Genomic DNA, 20,395 nt, shown 5'->3' on the forward strand with positions numbered 1-20,395 from the left:
AACTCCGGGTGCTTCGGTGCCCTCACCACTGAGCCCGCCTTTGCCCTTCCTTATCTCCCTACCAGGCCTGTGGGCTTCGCTCCTCCTGGTGTTGTGTCATCCTCCACACAAGCATTTGGAGTGACAGCCGGGGGTCCGCACGCCGTCCTCGTTGAGGTCACACAGTGAAGAATGAAAGAAAAAGCTGCTGACGTGGGCAATATGGTACAGTGGCCACTGGCACACTTTGTGAATGTGCCCCAAATGACTCGATGGGCCTGCACCTCATCAGTGGCCACGCTGTCCACTAATTCTCTCCCCAAGCGTCGGTGTCAGCACTCGGGGGTCCCGCTCGGACCGCCGTGCAGTCATGGTGTCCTCGCCTCATTATCATTTGGTAAGTCACCAGCGATAGCCCAAGTGTGCCACCTTTATCTGGATGAGGCAGATGGAGGAAGTCGGGCAGATTGTGTTTCTGCAGATCAATGGGGGCTTCACTTGAGGGGCTGCTAGCTGAACGTGGTGCCCATCTGCCCAACAGTCAAAACCTGCTATTGCCCCCAGACTCAAGTCTTCCCTCTAGTGGCACCCAAAGTCACCCTCACGTTGTGTGTTTCTTCACCCGGTGGGCACAGTGCCACTTGTCTTTGCAGCCTTCACCTGCTGCTGCCCTCTTGTGACCCCCTCCTGCTACAGCACCCTACAGAGTGGCACTCTCAGCCTCTAGGGGATGTGGAGTGATCCCCGTTACCTAGCAACACGCGGCCCAGCCCATGCAAAGGGGCATGGCCAAGGATGCCCAAACCTTCCGGTGCCATCTTCATCACGGCTGTCTGATGAACTTCAACTGCTCGGTGCCATGGCCAGGGCAGCTGTACCCACAATCCTCCCTCATCCTGCTGGCACAATGGACCTTTGATGTTATATAGCGCCTTGGCTGCCAACCCAGATGACCTCATGGTGCATGCCCAGAGGCTGAGCCTTTAAATTGTACCTTAAAACCCCCCTGGGGGTGCCACCCAGTAGCTGCTTCAGCGTGGTGACCGCCTTGTCGCCCACAAAAAGCCCCGTCCCCGCCAGCCTAATGTGATTTTGAATTAATAGCCATTATAACAGCAGCAGCGGGCAGTGGGCAGCGGGCGGCTTAAGCAGCACTTAATTCGGAGGGGAGGCTGCAGCGGCACAAAGGCGGTCAGTCGGCCTTACGCAACAACAATTTGGTTGATGAAAAACTCAACGTCCGTGAGCAAAGCTGATTAATGCAGACCCCCAAGTGGGCACATCCAGGAGATAATTAGGGGAACAGTGGCCCCAGGGGTCACCGCTTGGCGCTGGGTCAGTCCCCCCGGATTAAAGCAAAGACGCAGCGAGACCCGAGCATCTTTGATGTCCTCCGATTGAAGTTGGCCTGCCGCCCCCCGGATTAGGGTCCCCAGACGGCGCCGCCTAAATATTCAGAACGACTTGGCTGGCATCCACTCGGTGGAGGAGGGGCGCTGCTGCTGCACACTGGGGGTTAGTCCAAAGCCACTGACCGGACCCGGACCACCACCACCCTGGCCCTGGGCTGCTGGGAGTCTGCCACCCTAAGCCTCTGCCCTCTGGTGGCTGCTTATGGCATTGCTGCCCCTTGTTTGGCTCCTGCATTGTGCACAGGCCCCGTCACAACGGCCCTAACCCTAACCCTGGCTTACAAGGCATGGCGACATTTAATTACACTTTTAGTGAGAGTCGCTTTTGGCAGGGGTCCCGCCCCAAGGAACTGCTCTAAATGGGACCCCCGTAATCCGGCTCAAGCATCTAATACAATAATTATGACGGAAAGTAATCCTCAAAATTCCAATTGGGAAATGGAACGTGTTACACGCAGCAGATGCCTCCATCAGGAGCCGAAAAAGTGACCTTTGGGCATATAGCGCCTTTCACACGGAGTGGCAAAAGCCCGGCAGATGACATTGTACTGGAATGGCTCACCGGATAAGCCCCCCACATCTACCTCTCACACGAGAAACAAAAATGAAATTGTGCTGCGGCGGCCCGCTGGCAGGCAATCCCCTCTCCCACTTGACATTCCCGCGGCCGGCCGCACTCTAATCTCGTGGAGTGATTTGCTGAAATCCCCGCTCCGCCACATGGCTCGGGCAGAGCTGCCATTTCTCATCTGCGCACTCCGCTTGGATCCAAGGACAGCTGGAGCTGCAGAGAATTATCGGAAAAATCTGCGGATTTAGCGTCTCACATGTCAACATCGGCAGCACACACGCCAGTGGGGTGACTGGCGCGAGGGACCTCCAAATGGGACATGGTCACAAAGCAAAGGCACTATACGCACACAGGGGCACTTTAAGGGGCAGAAAGAGCTGCAGGGAGCGATCTGAAAGGTGCCATATGGGAGAGAGAGAGAGACAGAGCAGCGAAAGGCACTATATAATGATAATGATAGATACATGCACAGGCCTGAAAGGTGCCAGTATAGAATTCTGATAGGTGGTATGGGCAACAGATAAAGCGACCAGGCAACCAACAGAACAGAAAGCACTGCAGAAGCTCAGGAGTGGAACAGAGGTGCCCAGTGCCAGGGCAATGCCACTTTATCTAAGCTCCATCTTCCTCTTTCTCAGCCTCTTTGTAGCACGTGACTACCGTGTCATTAGTTTGGCACAGCGAAAGACACAAATAGGAGGGGCCAAACGGAAGACGCAGGGGGCGGGGCATCATAAACAGATACGAGGGCCAGTTGGGGGCAGAGTCGGAGGTAAAAAGCCAGCAAAAGGACAGATTGGAGGTGGAGCCAACGCCAGCTCTTGATGGTCATTGGTGCCTTTGGTCACACAGGGCCTGCCATACCACGTGGGAGTCCCAGTGGATGATAGGGGGCGCTCTTGACCCATCTCCAGTCCCAGAACACCACCACAAAGTGGCATCATTAGCAAATAATAAAGGGAGAGGGTAGACAAGGGTGGCAATCAAAGACCCGGAATAACAAAGGGTGTGCTCCTCTGCCCACTTGCCCACATCACAATGCTCTTTTCCTACCTGCACCTCACAGTCCAAGTGCTCTAGCTGGGCATTCCTGAAACTGAGCAGAGTGGGTGACATGCGCCCCCCACTGGCCTCTTCCATTTCTGCAGGCCATTTCATTCGCCTGCTTTTCCCAGTAAATCCAGTTCGTCACAAGGCCCCTTCGCTCATCCAGTATGCCCACCTAACATATGTAGAAGACCCCAGCCGGGCTCAGAGGGCACACACTGGCAACGCCTTGAACCCAGGTCTCTGTGGACATGAGGCGGTGGCACTGCCCGCTGAGCCACTCTCCGGGCAGCTCTTTAATAATGAATGATGAGCACGTCGTACCTGGCGCTCCACAGACGGGTGAGAACTCTCCAGTGGCCTGGAATGGAAATGAGCGCGGGCACTGAGTAATTTATAAGGTAATGATGGCGTGCGGCACTCGAGAGCGACTTCAGCCAGCGGCCGCGCCATCGCAGCTGCGACCCAACCTAATTGCAGCTTACGTTTGCCGGCTCTCTGTGAGATTAGCAGGAAAAATACAAGAAGCCGACTGCGACTCACAGCTGGACATCACGGCGATGCAAAGGCAGAGCCAGGACAGGAGCTGGCACTAGACGGGGCGCCAGTCCACCTCGTGGCACAGCACTCTGACCCTGGGAGAGCATGCAGACCCACAAGGCCATTCTGAACCCACTCACTGCTATGCCATCCCTGTCCGAGAAGGGGCGGGCAGCTTTATTCAGTTCAGGATGGCACAGCAGCATAGCCGCTACCTCTCCTGTCACAAAACTCTCGTGCCCGAGGCCTTTCCATGCACCCTGCTGGTTCCCAGTACCCTCCCATCACCCAGTGCAGCATACAGTGTGGGCGAGGGGCACAAAGTGGCATCCTGTCCAGGTTTGGCTCTTGTCTTGTGTCCCAATGGGACACTGTTGTCTTTACCATGGGCAGTGCATGAAACTGTGACAGGTAAGCATGGCAGTGCCACCTGCTGCTCCAGCAGACTGCCCTCACAGAGGTCTGGAGGCTCCCGTGAGGTGGATGGCTGGTCAGATGTGGAGACTGAAGACAAAGTCAACAGCGGATAAATGGACAGGCTCAGCGTGGCCATCCTTCTACCCGCCTCCAGCCTGCCATCTGTACCTGCTGGGCACAGGAACCAGACCAGGACAGGATGGCAGTCGGCCTCACGCCGGCCATTCTCAGGTCTGTCTAATCCAATTCAGGGTCACGGGGGCAGGCACCAACCCTGGACAGGGTGGAACCCACTCATGAATGGAGTGCCAATTTGTGACCAGTCAACCCAACCTGCACATGAAGGGCACGCAAATTCCACAAAGATCCAGGATCTGGGACAGTGCCACCTCGGGAGAGATTATAAACTGGTGCCACTGTCTCAATGCCCACTGCAACCCTGGACTGAACTTAAAGGGTTCAAAAGTGTAACACATTCAGTGCAGTGCCCACTTAGACTGGCAGGAGCGTAAACCACAACTGCTGAGGTGGGACGCAGACACTCAAGACGACGATCAGCTGTGAGTGTTGAGACTCTGGGGGGCTCCAAGGCCACCCACTATGGTAACATAAGGACAATGAAAAAGTGTGCAAGTCAAGGACAAAGGAACGAGCCGACAGGCATCGTCCACCCTGGGCATGCGACTAACAGAGCTCGGCGTCTCATCATCGTCTTCCTCCTCCGGCCCTCAGTGTTACCGAGTGAGCAGCAGGGGGTGCAGGTCACCGCCGCTCATCCCCCTTAGTGTGACGTTACAGCGCCTCCTGTGGGGTGGGCTCCGCACGGTCAGTTCAGTCCACCTCCGGCAGCTGCTGCCAGCTCCGCTCTTCCCTCCTCCTCCTCCTCCTCGTCTCCAGTGACCTGCGGCTCACATTTTGCCGCACGTCAGCTTTTATTCAGTAATTGACTCTTTGCTAATTTGTTTGACTTTGACGCCGTCTCATTTAATGTTGTTTATGACGGTGTAATCCTGTTAAGCCACTTAACTTCGGGCGTGCGAGTGGCGCTACCTTTCACGGGCACGTGGACAAGGGGGGCCAAAGTGAGCCAATCAAGTCAAGTCAAGTGAGCCACATCACGACGTCTCCTTCCTTCGGAGACCCCAGGCCTTCCGGCCCTGGTCATTGTTTGGTCCGAGCCCCGCCCGTGGCCACACCTTTATGCTGTGATGTGGCTCAGGCTCCGCCCATGCCTTTATGTGTGTCTGCTATCAGGGCCCCACCCATTCAGCTCAGCTTCGGCTGAAGCCCCGCCCATGGTCACACCTTTATGCTGTGATGTGGCCAGTGAGGTTGGGCGCCATTGTGGCCTTGTAGAAGTCACTGAGGGCAGATGTGACCCGTACTCAGACGTCCCGCTGAGAGGTGCTGTGTCCCCCTGAGGTCTTCAGCGGTGGTCACTCACCCTCCCCTCCCCTCAGCACTCCCTCCTCCCCCGTCTCTCTGAGCAGTAAATGTGGGCCGGCCCATCGTTACTCCTTCATGTTCAAATTTGGCTTGGACTCCGCCCACCATCACACATGACAGCAGACACATGTCTGACTTCACCTGTCACCACACCCCCTGGTTAAAGTGATGCCAAGGACAGGATGAAATGAGCTCCCCTGCAGACCCCCTGGGGGGTCTCTGCTGGCCTTCGCCACTTGCCTGAGCACTCCTTGTCCACTCATGCTGTTCAGGCTTTACCAAGCGCCCCCTAGTGTCTGCGTGGACTGCTGTGGCTCTGGCCCGATCAATAAAACTGAGAATTAAAGAAACAACAACAACGTGTGCCCATAAAATCAAAATGTGTGCATCAACGTGTATTGTGATAAAACCTCCAAAGGGGGGCGCTCTTGTCTCCACACGTCAGGGGCGATGCCATGGTCTCAGATTAACAGAAGCAGAAAGAACATGGCCAGCCCAGAGGACCACTGAGCTTCGGTGGGGGCTGAAGAAATCAATCAATCAGCTGGGTGGAGCTCAAGCCCACCGGCTGGCACACATGGCAATGCAGAGCAGCCAGCGAGCTGATGCGGGCTGTAGGGGGCACACTTGAGCTGTCATATAGCGCCTTGTACGCCTAGCTACTGTATGTTCTCTAGAGCGCCTTTCACATCAAGACTTGCACCAAGCGTACACAACCGGTGCCATTCTGTTCTGTCTAATCTCACACTGTGCCATCCTCGCCTGTCCCCTCATATCGTGTCGTTGCGGTGTGGTGTCTTTGCCATCTGTCCATCTTTCCAAGCCTTCCGTCGTGCCGTTCACGTGCTCACTCACCTGTGTCCTAGACAGCCTCTTTATAGCGCCTGTCTCACCTGTTAATGTTTCGTATGGAACTGCCGCTGCTGCCGCTGCTGCCGCTGCTGCTGCCGCTGCCATCCATCCTTCATGTCTTTTATGCCAACTACTCCTCTGTTATGAATTACCTTTAGACACGCTGACCCTGTGGACATGTCCTCCACTCCCCCCTCGCCCACTGGACTCATCGGTTCTCCTGCGCCCGTCTTACTTGAGGGGCACTTCGGATAGCAGGTCGTTCCGTCTTTGTATTTCCTCAAGACCCTCGAGCCTCTCCGTCGTGAGTGCGTGTTGTGTGGCGCTATATAAAATAAAGACCGCGCCCTCGAGAGTGCTAGAAAACACACTAGAGGGGGGCGGTGGGCGAACGAAGAGGCCACGAGAGAAGCCCACCCGTGTGCGTGAGGCTCAGCTGAGGGCTTCATTCGTAAACCCGACGGCGGCGAGCCCGAGATAGACAGCGAGAGGGGAGAGGAGGAGACGGGACGGGATTAGACGAGCGCGCACACGCGCGCGCCTGACTGACTGACTGAGTGTGTGAGTGAGTGAGTGAGTGAGTGAGTGAGGCTGACTGATAAAGAAGATACGGGGGGGTTGGGGGCTCCAGCTGGATCACTCCAGCCATGACATGAAGCGCACAAAGTGGGAATACAAGTCAGGAGCAAGGAGCTGGCGGGCCACGGCGAAGAGCGCTGCCGATCCCGCCTGCCACCCACCGCCTCGGCGTGCGATTCTCAGACCTGCGGCGGGACCGAAAGGCGCAAATACGCAGGGCGCGGAAAGGGTCACAAAAGGGACTGAGCGGCTCTGGAGGGGACACTGGAGTAGCGAATAGACAGACACGTTTTGATCCAAAGAAACAAATCCTCAACCGTCCAATTGTGCAGCCGGTTTTGTTTGGCATCGGAATATCGAGATGTCTTCCTAAAAACCCAAATTACCGCGAAGAGCCCCGACGCGTCAAGCTTGGTGACTTTTATTTACCGACGGGATTTTCCTCGTCGCCTCTTTAAATGTGGCACGAGCAAGTCCAGAATAGCAGCGGTTACGGCTCCGACCCCCAAGTGAAGGTGACAGGCTCGTCACCTGCCGGGAGCGTACGCCGTTAGAAGGGCGCAAATCCAAGAGGAGGAGGAGGAAGAAGAAGAAGAAGAAGAAGAAGAAGAAGAAGAAGAACGGGCGTCCCGAGTAACTCCCGAGAAGCCGACACGTGCGGGGCTCCGGTTAACTGGGATTCTTTGAAATGAGGCTACGGACTTGGAGGTCCAGGGACACCAGAGGAATATAATGACCTTCTGCCGAGGAGCCGGAGAACGCGTCAGCAGCGCTGCCATTCCTGTCGCCAAAAGAAGAACAACAACCTGAGGCAGGTACGCCGCGTCGGAGGAGGAGGATGAGGACCTGGGAATTGAGCAGGCACATGGAGAACTAGTGCAGGTACGGAGAGGGCGCGTGAAAAAGAGCGAAAGGACGAGGAGAGCGGACGGGCAGGTGGGCGGCGGTGGGCAAAGTCCGAAAGAAAGAAAGAAAGAAAGAAAGAAAAGAAAGAAAGAAAAAGTTTGTATTGCAGCAGGAAGCATGCACGGAGCCCGACGCCGTCTGCTCTAAAGGCGCACGCAGGGCTTTTACGTCAACGGCGAGCAGCCGTCATGTTTTCATTTGCTTTTCTTGTCGTTTCCCACCATAACGGCATTTCATACTTGATGTAAAAGGGGATTTGTCAGATTAAAATCCTCCCGCTAGAAACAATTTGCATTCCTTGTTACTCGGCGAGAGGCTTTATTTGTCAACTGTTGCTTAGTGTGAAAAATGAGCGGGGCTTTGAGTGGGCTGCTGTTGACTTTGAGACCCCCCCCCCCTGTTAATGTCATTATGGTGATGATCACCATCTGCATTACTAAGAAGAATTAGAAGTAAAGTTCAACCGACCTGAGCGGCGCACGAGCTGTCGCGTCCCTAAAGCTGTTGGAAGACCCAACGCCTCGTCCTGCTGCCCGGCGAGTTAGTGACAGCAGTGCCGGCTTTGTCGCCCGTTGTTGGAAGCTGGCAGGATTTACGGACTGAGGAGCGCCGCTCCGTTATCTGCCCGTCCTGCCAGCTGTGCTCTCGTTTGCCCGCTCCGTTCACGGTCGTCTCGTATCGCCGGGGGTTTCTTATCCCAGGATTTACTGCGCTCACCTTGACGAAAAACGACATGAACGGCGACGCGTTGATTTGTTACCGGATTGAAGATGATGTTAAAAAAAAAAAATTGAACGAAAGTACAGAAGAAAGAACGAAAATGTCATAAACGATAAAGACATGTCGGGTGCACCGTAACATAAAGATAAAGATATGAAATGCACGACATCATGATGGGTAACTGCGAACGGCTCTCTATGACATACAGATGTGAAAGGCGCTATATAAAGACAGACACGTGTAAAATAAGAAGGAGAACATACAGTGAGAAATATGAGAGGAACTACATAATCGATATGGATAGATGAACGGCACTATATAAAGACAGATAACGGTGAGGGGCTTTATATAATAAAGAGACAGGGCACCATACAATGATAGGCGCTATATAATCAATAGACAAGGATAAATAGATCAAAAGCAACTATATGAGACAGGCACTCTGTGATGACTGTGAAAGGCGCTATATAATTCAAATCTTCAAAGCCTGCTACTGACACGGTGTGACCCTGACCAAGACACTCCAACTGGGAAAAGGCGCCAGCTGAGCCTTAAGTAATAATCGTTGTGAAAGGCACTATATAACAGAGCGACTGACAGACGCACGCGCCCTGCAATGGAAGCGCACCTGTAGAGGGTTAGATGACGTCATCCAGTGTCCCCGAGAGCCCCTCAGCCCGATGGCCGCTCTTGCAGGTGTCACACGGTTGGCTGAAAGGCGCTAGAAGTGATCTGATCGATTTGACTAAAGTCCCCTTCCTTTTCCGGCTCAATTTATTTTATACATTTTACTCACAATGAGGAGTGACCAGTCAGCCTCAAGTGGTCGTTTCTGGGGTCACCTCTGATTTTCTTTTTGATGTCGTGAGGGAGTCCTATAGCGCCTTGCATCTTATCACAAAGCCCACCCGAGAGCTCGAGGCCATGACACCCCCCAGTGAGGTGGGCCGACTTGCTGTCCGGGTCTCGGGCACCTTGATGGGCCGCCAGCTGTTGGCATGCCTAATTGATCCTTTCTCTGGTGCGCCCCCCCCCCCATCCTGACTGGCACTTGTCACCATCTCGGGCAGCAGCTGCTAACGTTTGGAGTTAATTAACGCCCTGCAAACACGTCCTTTTATTAGAATCCTTGCAGAAGCAGCTTGCGCTCTAATTATGGTAACTCAGTGGCACTCTGTGGGGTGGCACCGGACTCGCTGCCCATGCCGGTGGCTGATTCTTTGTGCCATTGTGCCCAAGATGCAGGCTGTTGCAGGAGGGAGAATGTCAGCCCACCAAATGATGTTGGCCCTCTGAGTGTAATGGAGGCATGGTGCCAGTCCAGCTGGCCTCGCCCAGTTTCCCAGGTCAGCCTCATCCTCTCTGCCTGCCCGTGTGTCACCTTTCCTAAGTCACCACCAGGTGTCCTCGGCTTCTCGTTTTGTTCTTGCTGAGGTCGTCGTGCTGCCATCACACCTGTCCCTCCGTCACTCTGTCTTCAGTGTTACCAAGCAGATGCAGCGATGTCCAAGAACGGGTCCAAGGCTCCTGGCAGTCATTACACAGCATGGCACTGGAGGAGCAGCTGCATGTGCCCTCTTAGTCATCCCCGAACACCGCAGCCCGGGTGCCTTTCAGAACCATTGAGAGGTCGGGTGTCGGATCCCTAGCAACGGCAGAGCCCTGACCAATCATTTCTCCACCCTGGCACTGCCATTTGTGAGAGCAAAGAGACCTGGTCAGTTGGTATCAGCACAGGTGCCACCTCGCAGTCCTAGGGTCCCTGGTGTGAGTTATCCTCTGCCCATTTAAGATGGCAGCTTCTTTCAAAAGCCCTTCAAGGCCTGCTGTCCCACCGAGCACCTTTATCTGGCACATTTTAAAGAGCACGTTGTGCCAGGGCAGGGGCCTTGAACCCATGCACCCTTGTGTCTGTGGCATCACTTCAGGTTGCGGAGTGGTGGTCTGTGCCAGCCTTTTCGAATATGTTGCAGCTTGGCTGACTTGCCTTGCTGTGTCCATGGCGGTTCAAACACATCTGTGGGTGGCACACGTTGAGGCCCTGATGCCACAGGGTGTATAGGAACCTTCAAACAAGATACGGCTCCACGGTAACAGCAGGGGCATTCCTGAACCCGGGACCACGATCTGTGTGTGCCAGAGAACCCCCTGCCCCTTGCAGCCCGCGAGTGCTTCAAGGAAAGCCACCAAGAAGTCACCGAGGAGCCTGGCACACCACCTGATCAGGAAGCGGCTGACCCCACTTCACCTCCGACTGGCAGCACAGAAAGCGATGCCCGAAGATTAGAGAATGCGAGTGATTACGTGAAATCGCAGCTGTTTATGTAACTCGGCCACCTAGCGGGACCACTGCTGAAAAGGGGCAAAGAGCAAAGAAGACATCCCATGACCTGGCATCCTCCTGCCATCAGGCGCCTCGTGAGGAGGATCAGGAGGCTCCAGGCGGGGGTTCAAAGCTGACAGAGGGTCCGAGGGGGGCGCTGGTGGTCACCTGCAGAAATGCACCGTGGAGGTTTGGGATCTCGTGTGAAATTGCAAGGGGCACATCAAGGTGGCACTTGGGGCCATGACAGGTCACTGACCTTACATGAGGAGGCAGGAGGTCACCAAGTGTGTCACCAGTCAGGGGCTTTCACCACAGGCTCATTACAAGATCTTTATTAAAAGAGTATGTGTTGTGACCTGGCACTTGTACCCGCCCATGGGCATCCTGCCCTGATGGCAGTTCTACCGCCCTCCATGCTGTAAAGGCTTCTTTGAGCTTTTGTGACCTGAAGGGGCTGAGCAGCCAGTCTGTGTGGCAGTGCCACAGGGTGCACTCCCAGGTAGGCACAGTCTGCTTAGCTCAGTGCCCTCTGTTATGCTTCTCATTACTCATGAGAGGGGCATCAGCTATCTGAGGGTGGACCATGGTGCAGGGTGGGGGGCTTTGCCAGTCTGGATGCTTCAGTGACAGGGACACAGGCAGCGACCATTTGGGCATCCGTCTGAGCCAACTGGTGGCTTGGCATATGAGGCCATGTGGCCGGTGACCCAATAAGCAAAGGACATGATGGGGTCTTTGTTACCTGAGCGAGCTGCAAGGTGCTGGGGTCCTGGCCAGAAGACCACCCAAAAAAATCCCACCACTGAAACCTGCCGTGGTGGAAGAGTGACAGGGTCTCGTCTGCCGTGGCCTAGCGGGGGGGGTCCATCAGTTAAAGGGATGGGGTAGCAGCAGGTGTCTCCGGGTCCCTGCCAGTCTGCCGCACATGTCTTTGCAGTGATTTGACGAATGCCACCCCATCCTGATGCCTTGGTGGTGGGCATGTGCCCTTTACTCCAACTCACACTCGGCTTGATAAAAACAACACGACCGAGTGACAAAGTGGGACTGGGGGTCAAATCCAGGAGCACAAATGAACCTGACTGTGCACATCTGAACAGGGCACCGAGACTGGCATTGGGCACAGTGACTACAACGTGGCACACCCACTATCCAAATTGTAGATTGACACAAAACCATTCAAGTGACTCAGCAGGTTGGCAAGAGCCCACCGGTGGCCACACACCCCACTTCTCCCATGTTTCATGCTCATGCCCACTATGCCCTTTGGCTTTTGTCTGCTGTCCCCCCAGGCCCTTCTTTCTCCTCCCTTGTCTGTCTCCTCCGAATCTGCTCAACAGCAGTTACCACCAGCGGGTACAGACCACAGCAATAAGGGCCACCATCGGGCACACCCCCCATCCACGGCTAAATGGTAACCACATGACTCAGACACAGAAAGCCCCGCCCCAAGGTTTCTGATTGGGCGGCCACCATTTCAGTTTGTGGCTGAGTGGCAGTGCCCGATTCTCAGAGGAAGTTGAGCAGACTGTGGCCTGGTGCCACCTGGCCGACGATGGTCACGTCACCACACGCCATTCATTAAGCCCCATCATGTGGCACTCGTCTGGACACTGTAACAAAGCCAGGAGGGTATTTGGTGCCCCACGCCTCCCACCAAGGCACAGGGTGCCAGTGTCCCCTGGTTTTGACAGCAGGACAGCCCATTCATGCTGACTGAATGGAGAGCCACCCACAAGCTGCTCCGGACTACCGGGACTCTAGGTGATGTTGGCAGTGCCAGGCAGCTCATAATTGCCCTCATGATGTACGGCTTATTTGTGCAGCTGTCGGACGTCGCCCGTGATCGATGTTTTATTTAACGGAGGCCTCTTTATGCCGTAAATCACCGGGGCTTTTCATTAGGCGCTGACCCCCGTGACCTTCACCAATCACCACACCGCCTGGCGTGATTTATTGGAGAACACGGGGGCGCGTAAAGCGAGGCCTTAATAAGCAGATTAGCGTGACATTTACAATCGGCTCCCTGCCAGCCTCACCAGCCTGGTCATCACCGCTGGGGTCCTAGGCTTGTGCTGGCAGGGTGACAGGCTCTACCCCCAGAACTGTGGCACCACTGTTGGCAGGGGCTGCCCGATTATACCCAATGTGCTCACCCACCTCCCATGGCATTACAGCTAGAGGTCCTGCCCATGCCACGCTGTGCCAAACCTACATGTCAGGTTCAAAAAGGGTGACGCAGGGCACTAAACTTCCACTTTGTCGAGTCGGGAGGTCCAAAGGGGGTGATGGGATTGGCGGTGGGGGGTTGGATGGGACGGTCACAAGCGGGCACTGCACTCTGACCACAAAGCAGTGCCGCTGCACTCCTATTTCAGACCCCTCAGGACGCTGGGCACAGCCGGGACGCACAGCAGTGTTGGTTTTCACGCACCCCCGGACCCTCACCTAGCCTCCCCCAAAAAGCCACAGCATGCCTCTAGCTGGGTGCACCAAGGGCGTCCACCAATGTCCACAGTTGGCACTGGACCAATGCCCGCCACCTCCCCATTGCTCGAGGTGAAGGGCACTTGAGCGGAGTCTGCTCGATATGGACACTGGCAGAGGTAAACGGGTGCCTGCTGCCAGACCTCATTCAGCTCCAGGTGTCACCGCGCTTAACAAAGTGTTAATTAACCGCCGTCTCCTTTCCAATTTTCAATGCTGGATCGATGCCAGCCCTTCGGCTCACCTTCTTCAAACCGGCAGAAAAAAAATCAATAAGGACACGTGGCATGGTGCCGTGTCGCCCGCCTTGGTTCTCTTGATCTGTCTCCTTTATCCTAGTGGGTCGTCAGGTCCACAGAGCCGGGCGTCGTCTAATTTTAAAAGATGAGGTGCCAGGCATTCCTTGTCTTTAACTGTGGCCGTGCAGCACGGGGCTTGGCACCTCATGGCTCCACCCTCCCCTTCTGCTCAGCCCCTTTGTGTCTTCTCCCTGTGGTGTCCGGGTCAAGGAGACTGTGCCCACCAGTGTGCCCCTCAAGTGCCCAAGCACACTGGACTAAAAACTAAGGACATGCGCATTCCTTCTGCTTCATCACTTCACAGACATACCCGTCTCCCCAGGTGGGCTCCACACAAGACTTCTGACCCATGGAAGACCTCTTGTACTCCTTGCCTCCCCCACACGTTAACGACACAGGAGAGACCCCCGGGGTCTCAGGTTTCAAAAATGAATGATCAAAGGGACAAGTCAAATTCACAAAGAAACCGCAAAACCGGACCCCCCAATGCTGGGCTCCTCCTGTAGCTGCACCCTTCAGTCATGAACAGGCTTTAAAGGGGCTTTTAGAGTCCCACGCCCACCAGTGTGAGCAGTCGCTGCCAAGAAGAGTGGCAGTGGGTCCACACTGGCATTTGAACCCAGCGGTGTTTCACTTGTGGAGGCTGACCACCCGGCTGGGGTCCTGCACCTTAAAGCCCACTGGCGTTGGTCATCGTCCTGCTCTTTCAGCTCTCAGTTGGTCACACACAATGTCACTCAAGACCCCTTTCAGGCTGAGCTCAGACACTAACCGCCACGTGTACCCATTTCCAGTCCACTTGGTGGGCTCAGGACCCACTCAATCATTCATGCTTGTGTTTCCAGTTTAAAATCCCCTCAAAGCAGACTATAGCGCCTTTCAATTCTGTAGAGGTCTCTGGTGTGTCCGATAACGAGAAAGACAAAGAAAACGCCAGCCTCGTGCGTCTCCTGGCTGTTCATATCCCTCTGTAGTGCCCCAAGGGCAGCTCGTCACCTCAACTGGGACATCATCTCGACCACCAGTTTGTCAAGGCATTCAGTCCCACCTTGACCAGTGGGGGCTCTCTGGTCTTACCCTTTACGTGAATCGCCCTAATTTCGGCCCGTCCATTGGCACTCCTGACCAGGGTTAAGCTCCTCCACGGTTTCCTTCTCGTTCTCCTCCCGGATGGTGGCTCGGCACGCACCCCGACTTTCCAGCATGCCGCCATGGAGTCGTCCGCTCCGTTTTGACTTCCTGGGGATTCCTGGATGAGACTGTCAAAGAAGGGTGGCAGTGTGTCCATAATAATGAGCAGTTCATTATGGAGTGTGACCTTTGAGCCAATTCTCACCCAGCATCTTCTGGTCACTTTGTGACGTCACACACACACACACACCTTGAAACACCCAGTGGAGAAGATGAAGTCTCCAGACAGTGGTGCCACCATGCAGGTCAAATCATAACGCACACACATGGCACACACATGGCACACACGGTGATCACGTGAATACGAGTGACTTACAAGCCCCACACCCTCAGTTCAGATCACACGTCCACTTGTTCATGTTCTGCCTGCGTCCGTGAGGTTACTCAGCAGCTCGCCCATCCTGTCCCCGGTGGGTTTCTGTGACCCACCTGTAAACAGCCGTGAGACCATCAGGAGAGATGGAAAGATTAGCACACAGAATGCGCCCCCAGCATGTTTTAAGGACATAAATAGTGGGCACAGCCCTCTGATACATCAAAGATAGCACCAAAAGAATTACGACGCAATCAGGAATCAGCCGAGTGGCCAAGCCAAGAGTTGAACATTCAGCCTGGCATTGCCAACAGTGGGGCAAAGAAACGACGGCCTTACCCTCAGTCACTCTGAGGTGATCGAGGACTGGAAGAACGACTTACATTAGCCCCTTGCCTTGTGCCCAGTGATGCCAGCACCCACCAGACACTGTGACTGCCGCTCCTGTACCGTTGTCCTCAGGACTTTCACTGTAGCAGGGTTGGTGGCTTGGCTGAAGTTTTAAAATTTCATCCGTGTGGCCCAGTGGCCAGTATGGTCCTCCTTGTCCCGGGTCAGCCTTGTCTGTTGTACCCGCCTCCTCTCTTTGGCACTTCCTGAGAATTCCCCTTTTCAATCACCCCTCAAGCAGCAGTGCCCACTAGTGCCAGTTTTACAAGACAGGGCACAGAGGTGTGCGCTAACAGTCACAGCAGATGTAATAATGATGTAGTTTATTATACAATATAGTGCCTTTCCCAGCCCCATGTTCTTTTCAAACATTTCAAAAGATATAACAGCAACAGAAGAAGCACAATAAATAACACCCGATGGAAACTGGCATCAATGCGGTATCCATCACCTTGGCAGTGCCCCCTGCCCCCATAGGCGGCCGTGCCTCGTCTTTGGTGACGACTGACTCCTGATTTCTGTTCTCCCTAGGAACTCACTGGCCAGGATGGGCTTTCCTTTGGGCTGGCTGAGAGCCTCCCTGTGGCTGCTGCTCTGGGGTGTCCGTGGCAGCCTGGCCCGAGCATTTGGAGTGCCAGCAGTCAATGTGGCAGTGGTATTTGGAGGTCCTTCTTACCAGATGGAGATTAAGGGAAGGCTGAGCCGTGAAAACTTCTTGGATTTGCCACTAGAGGTGAACCCGGTCACTGTCATCATCAATGACACCAACCCGCGGGCCTTGCTGACACGGATATGTGACACTCTGGCTGCCACGCACATCCACGGCATGGTGTTTGAGGATAATATTGGAACGGAAGCCGTCGCCCAGATTTTGGACTTCATCTCTTCACAGACGTCTGTCCCAATCGTGGGCATCAGCGGAGGGTCTGCCGTGGTGCTGACACCCAAGGTAAGGCGAACAATGAAGTTGCCCTCCTGAGGGTGGGGGGTATTCTGTTTCGGGGAATGGGTCGTGGCGGGTGAGCTGCTCGGACAGGCCTGAACTCTAAGAAATGGACGTGGCCCAAACTGACGGTCCCTTGGGGGTTTTGTGTCCACACCCAGAGTGTCTGTTTGTGTGTTCAAAGGTCAGGCTGCCAGGGCACAAAAGAGCCGAACACAAGGACGATCACAGAGATGGGCCGATGCACCAGCACTACCCCTGCTGCGCTTTTCAGGCCGCTCGCCTCCGTCACCCTGTGCCGGTCCTCTTGCCATTTTGATTGACATAGATGACAGCATACCCTTTTACTGTCATGGGCTATTGCTGACCATCGTGTGGGCATGACTTATGAGGCCACTTGAGATGCATCCAGATCTTTATAGAACATTGTAGCTGGCACAGCTGAGATATAAAAATACTACATGAACTCTTTAAAAGAGATCCTCCATAATTGAACTGATAAATGGGCTTGAGACAGAAGCCTGGATACTCTTGCCATGTCACGGGTGACCTCTCGGACCAACGGTGACACCAGAGCTGTCCTTTCACTTACAATAATTGACATTACAGAAGAGAATGCCTATTATTGTCATGTACAACAAAATGTTGGTGTGTCCCCTGAATGAATTGTTCACTCCTGCTCCCTACTTGGAATCTTTTTATTTTTAGACTTGTGTTCTGTTCTGTGTATTGTGTTGCATTGTCCCCCCTTCTTTTTGACACCCACCCTACCTGGAAAGGGGTCTCTCTCTGAACTGCCTTTTCCCAAGGTGTCTCCTCAGAGAGTCGAGGCTGGGGGGCTGTCAAGAGGTGGGGCGGCACTCCTTGTGTGATCCTGGGCGATACAGAAATAACTTGTATTGTATAATTGTGCATACAATATAATAATAATCTACAACATTTGCTTTGCACTTTGAGCTACACACGTGCATTAACACAAACCAATAAAACACTGAAGGTGGAAACGTATGAATAGGAAACAGTGGAGTAGATCCACTTTACAGGGATTGCGATGAGATCCTGCACTTTTGTCCCATTGATGCCATTGGTGACAGTGACAGTGACAGATGCAGTACACGGTTATTTAAGAAAATGTACTTCTCTAGTGGCACTCGGGTAGGTGCTTGTCAGTAGTCTGGGAGTGTGCGTCCTGACAGAACTACAGTATAACGCCTTCCAGGAGAGTAGCAGGGTGGTGGCCTGGGCAAGATGGGTCCCTAAAGATTCTTCACAAACGCCGTGTTCGGTGCACGTCCTCTAGCGAAGGTAACAGGGTGTCGGTCATTCTTGTGCTGATCTGATGACTCTCTGAGGAGCAGCCAGCACGCTATGCCAGGGTGGCACAGGTGCGCGAGTACCCTTTCCACTGAGCAGCGATGGCAGGCCAGCCTTCCTCAGAAGTGGAGTCTTCTCCACCAGAGAAGACCATGGAGGTCCTAAGAGAGGTGTGTGCCCAGGAATTGAAGGCTGATGTACAGAAGAGCAGGTTCCTCTTCCTGCCACTTGCAGCTGATAATCTGCTGCTTTGTTTCAGAGGTGCCAAGTTGTTAATGATGCACCATTCAGACAGTTTGCTGACCTCATCCCTTATGTTATAAAAGGAATCAAAACTGGACAAAGGCGAAATGTGGAGTTCATTCGTAATTGCCAGGGCCATTCTAGGAACTTTCTTCTGTCAGTATAATAATAATAGTTTCAGCGGCACGTACAGTATGTAACATTAGCTAGCTGCAGTATGCGGTGATACACAATAACCAAATCTGAACGTTTTATCTTAGTATTGTGCTAAAAGTTTGACTTCCTAAGGTCCTGCCAAGACTCCATGTCAGTTTACATTTACGGTTCATGTCATTCATTAGTCGGGAACATTAAAAGAAGAATGTAACCACAATACAGCGGTGCGGACACTAACCTGGCGCTGGGCACTCAGGTTCCCTTCACGGGGGGGTTAGCGCTGTACCGCTTTCCATCCGCGAAGACCCTCACACCTCAACTCCGAGTCCAGCGTTTGCTCTTTCAAAAGCCGATTGGACGCCAACGTTGTTGCATCTAAAAAGGCTCGATAAGGCGCCAGCCATAAAGCGGCGTATAAACTTTAGGAAGTGTCGGACACAGACGTCAAGCTGACACCATTTGTCCTTCGTGTCTTTTGGATCGGTTTTCTTCATGGTAGACAGACAGTGGCGGGTCACGCACGGCTGTGCTCGGTGAACACCGAAGGGCGCCCCACGAAGGACGCCCCATCCTGCCAATGATTTAGATAACCACGCCTCCCGGAAGAAAAGCTGCCGCCCATCGCGCAGTGCTAAGGGAGGGGCTTAGAAGAGGACCGACTTCCTGCCGGGAAAGTGGAACGCGCGAGGAAAGCGGAAGTTCGGAAACAGGCGCGGAGTTTGGAAAGATAAAGTCGGAATAAATAAACACAAAATAAAACGCAACACAAGCACTGCAGAGTGAAGTTACAGCCCAGACTGGTAACGTTTCGGTGGTTTGTGCTGCGCACACGTACCACTGAATCAGCGCTTCGTTAATGTGTAGCAGACTGCCGGACAGAAAAGGTGGAGAATGCGAGAGAGCGCAAGGGCTGGACGCCCTAAACGGTGTGCGAACAGACGGAAAAACCGGGAAAAAGAGATGGAGAAAATGGAACAAAGAACCGAGGGGTTGTGACAGGAGGCGAAGAGGAGCCCATCTGTCCTGGCGGCTTTTTCGAGGTATCATTTACAGCTTGTTTCTTTGGCTCGTTTTTCACGGCCACAGCACGTGTTAGATTCGAGGGGATCGCTTAGTGGCGTGCGTCTACTCTTTTGACCGCCGCCTTTTCTTTAAAGTTTTCTTTTTCCCTAAAACAGAAGTTTTATTTTACGTTGTCGTTTTGAAAACCTTACTTGTCACTGAAGAGTGAAGTGGATGTTGGCCTGAATGGCCTGTTCTTGTCTACAGTGTGCTAACGGCGGCCATACATGACGATTCAGTTAATGCCGAGCAGAGATTTGCTCTTTTAATCGTGTCTTTATCTTTAATACTTTAGTTTTAAATTGATGGTATTTGAGCTCTCATAAACCAGAGAATGCAATGATTTGGGTATTTTTTCAGTTAAGTAAAGAAGAAGTTGTGTGAGTTCTGATAATTGAGATATACTAGAAAGACAAAACTGTTTTGGTGTGACATTTATTTATAGTTTTAGGCACAGCCTAGCGGTGCACGATTACGACAAAATGAATCCTTTAGGGTTCTTGTCACTGATAATGTGAATTTGATTATTCAATTAGTAACACTACTGGGTTCCACCAACTGCGTGTGCTGTGCTCTGCTCAGTTCCAGTACACTTGAGCCTCCTTTGAGCAGGGAGCCCCTTAAAATTGTTAGATTAGCAGAGAAATTAGAAACAAAATGAGATGAAGTGTGCTTGTTAAAGTATTTGGCACTGTTTTTGTAACTATGTAAAATGAGAGTAATTATGAAGTGAAAGTTAAGTAGAACATCAGTAAGCCTTTCTTATTCCAAACAATTATTACGTGTGAGGGACCAACGCCATCCTACCCCTTTCAGAAATCAGCAGGGAGAAGTCCACCCAGGACTTCCATGTGAATTTCACTTTGCTGGTACCACAGACGGCGAGTCGGTCAGTGGAAGGCTTTACAGTGCAATAATATAGAATCAAGCACATTATTTATTTTATTATGAATTTTATTACAATCCATACAAAGCAATCAAGTTTTTACAAAAAGAAGAATTAAGAACAGATCAGAGAGAGAGAGAGCAAGCCAAACGGCGTAAAATTTAAGGCTTGTAAACGTACCTAAATTAATAAATTCTCTGTGCTTTATAAACTTATTTTAAAATATTACTGATACTAATCAATCAGAATCAAGCACATTAACTTTTATGGTCTTTATTATGTACGTACTTATGTAACATCTAGCCATTATTGTACC

General features: G+C 53.0%; 1 protein-coding gene across 1 annotated transcript in view; it reads left to right on the top strand.

The window, feature by feature from the left end:
• Window positions 1–6,910: 6,910 nt before the first annotated feature.
• Window positions 6,911–20,395, top strand: part of grin2cb (glutamate receptor, ionotropic, N-methyl D-aspartate 2Cb) — a 51,282-nt gene continuing 37,797 nt past the window's right edge. Inside the window, exons 1-2 of the mRNA XM_039739996.1 lie at window positions 6,911–7,725; window positions 16,007–16,424. Coding sequence (XP_039595930.1) covers window positions 16,023–16,424 — 402 coding nt within the window. The 5' untranslated portion in view covers window positions 6,911–7,725; window positions 16,007–16,022. The remainder of the gene's footprint in view (window positions 7,726–16,006; window positions 16,425–20,395) is intronic.

The sequence above is a fragment of the Polypterus senegalus genome, chromosome 17, assembly GCF_016835505.1.
Source record: "Polypterus senegalus isolate Bchr_013 chromosome 17, ASM1683550v1, whole genome shotgun sequence".
Taxonomy (NCBI): Eukaryota; Metazoa; Chordata; class Cladistia; order Polypteriformes; family Polypteridae; genus Polypterus; species Polypterus senegalus.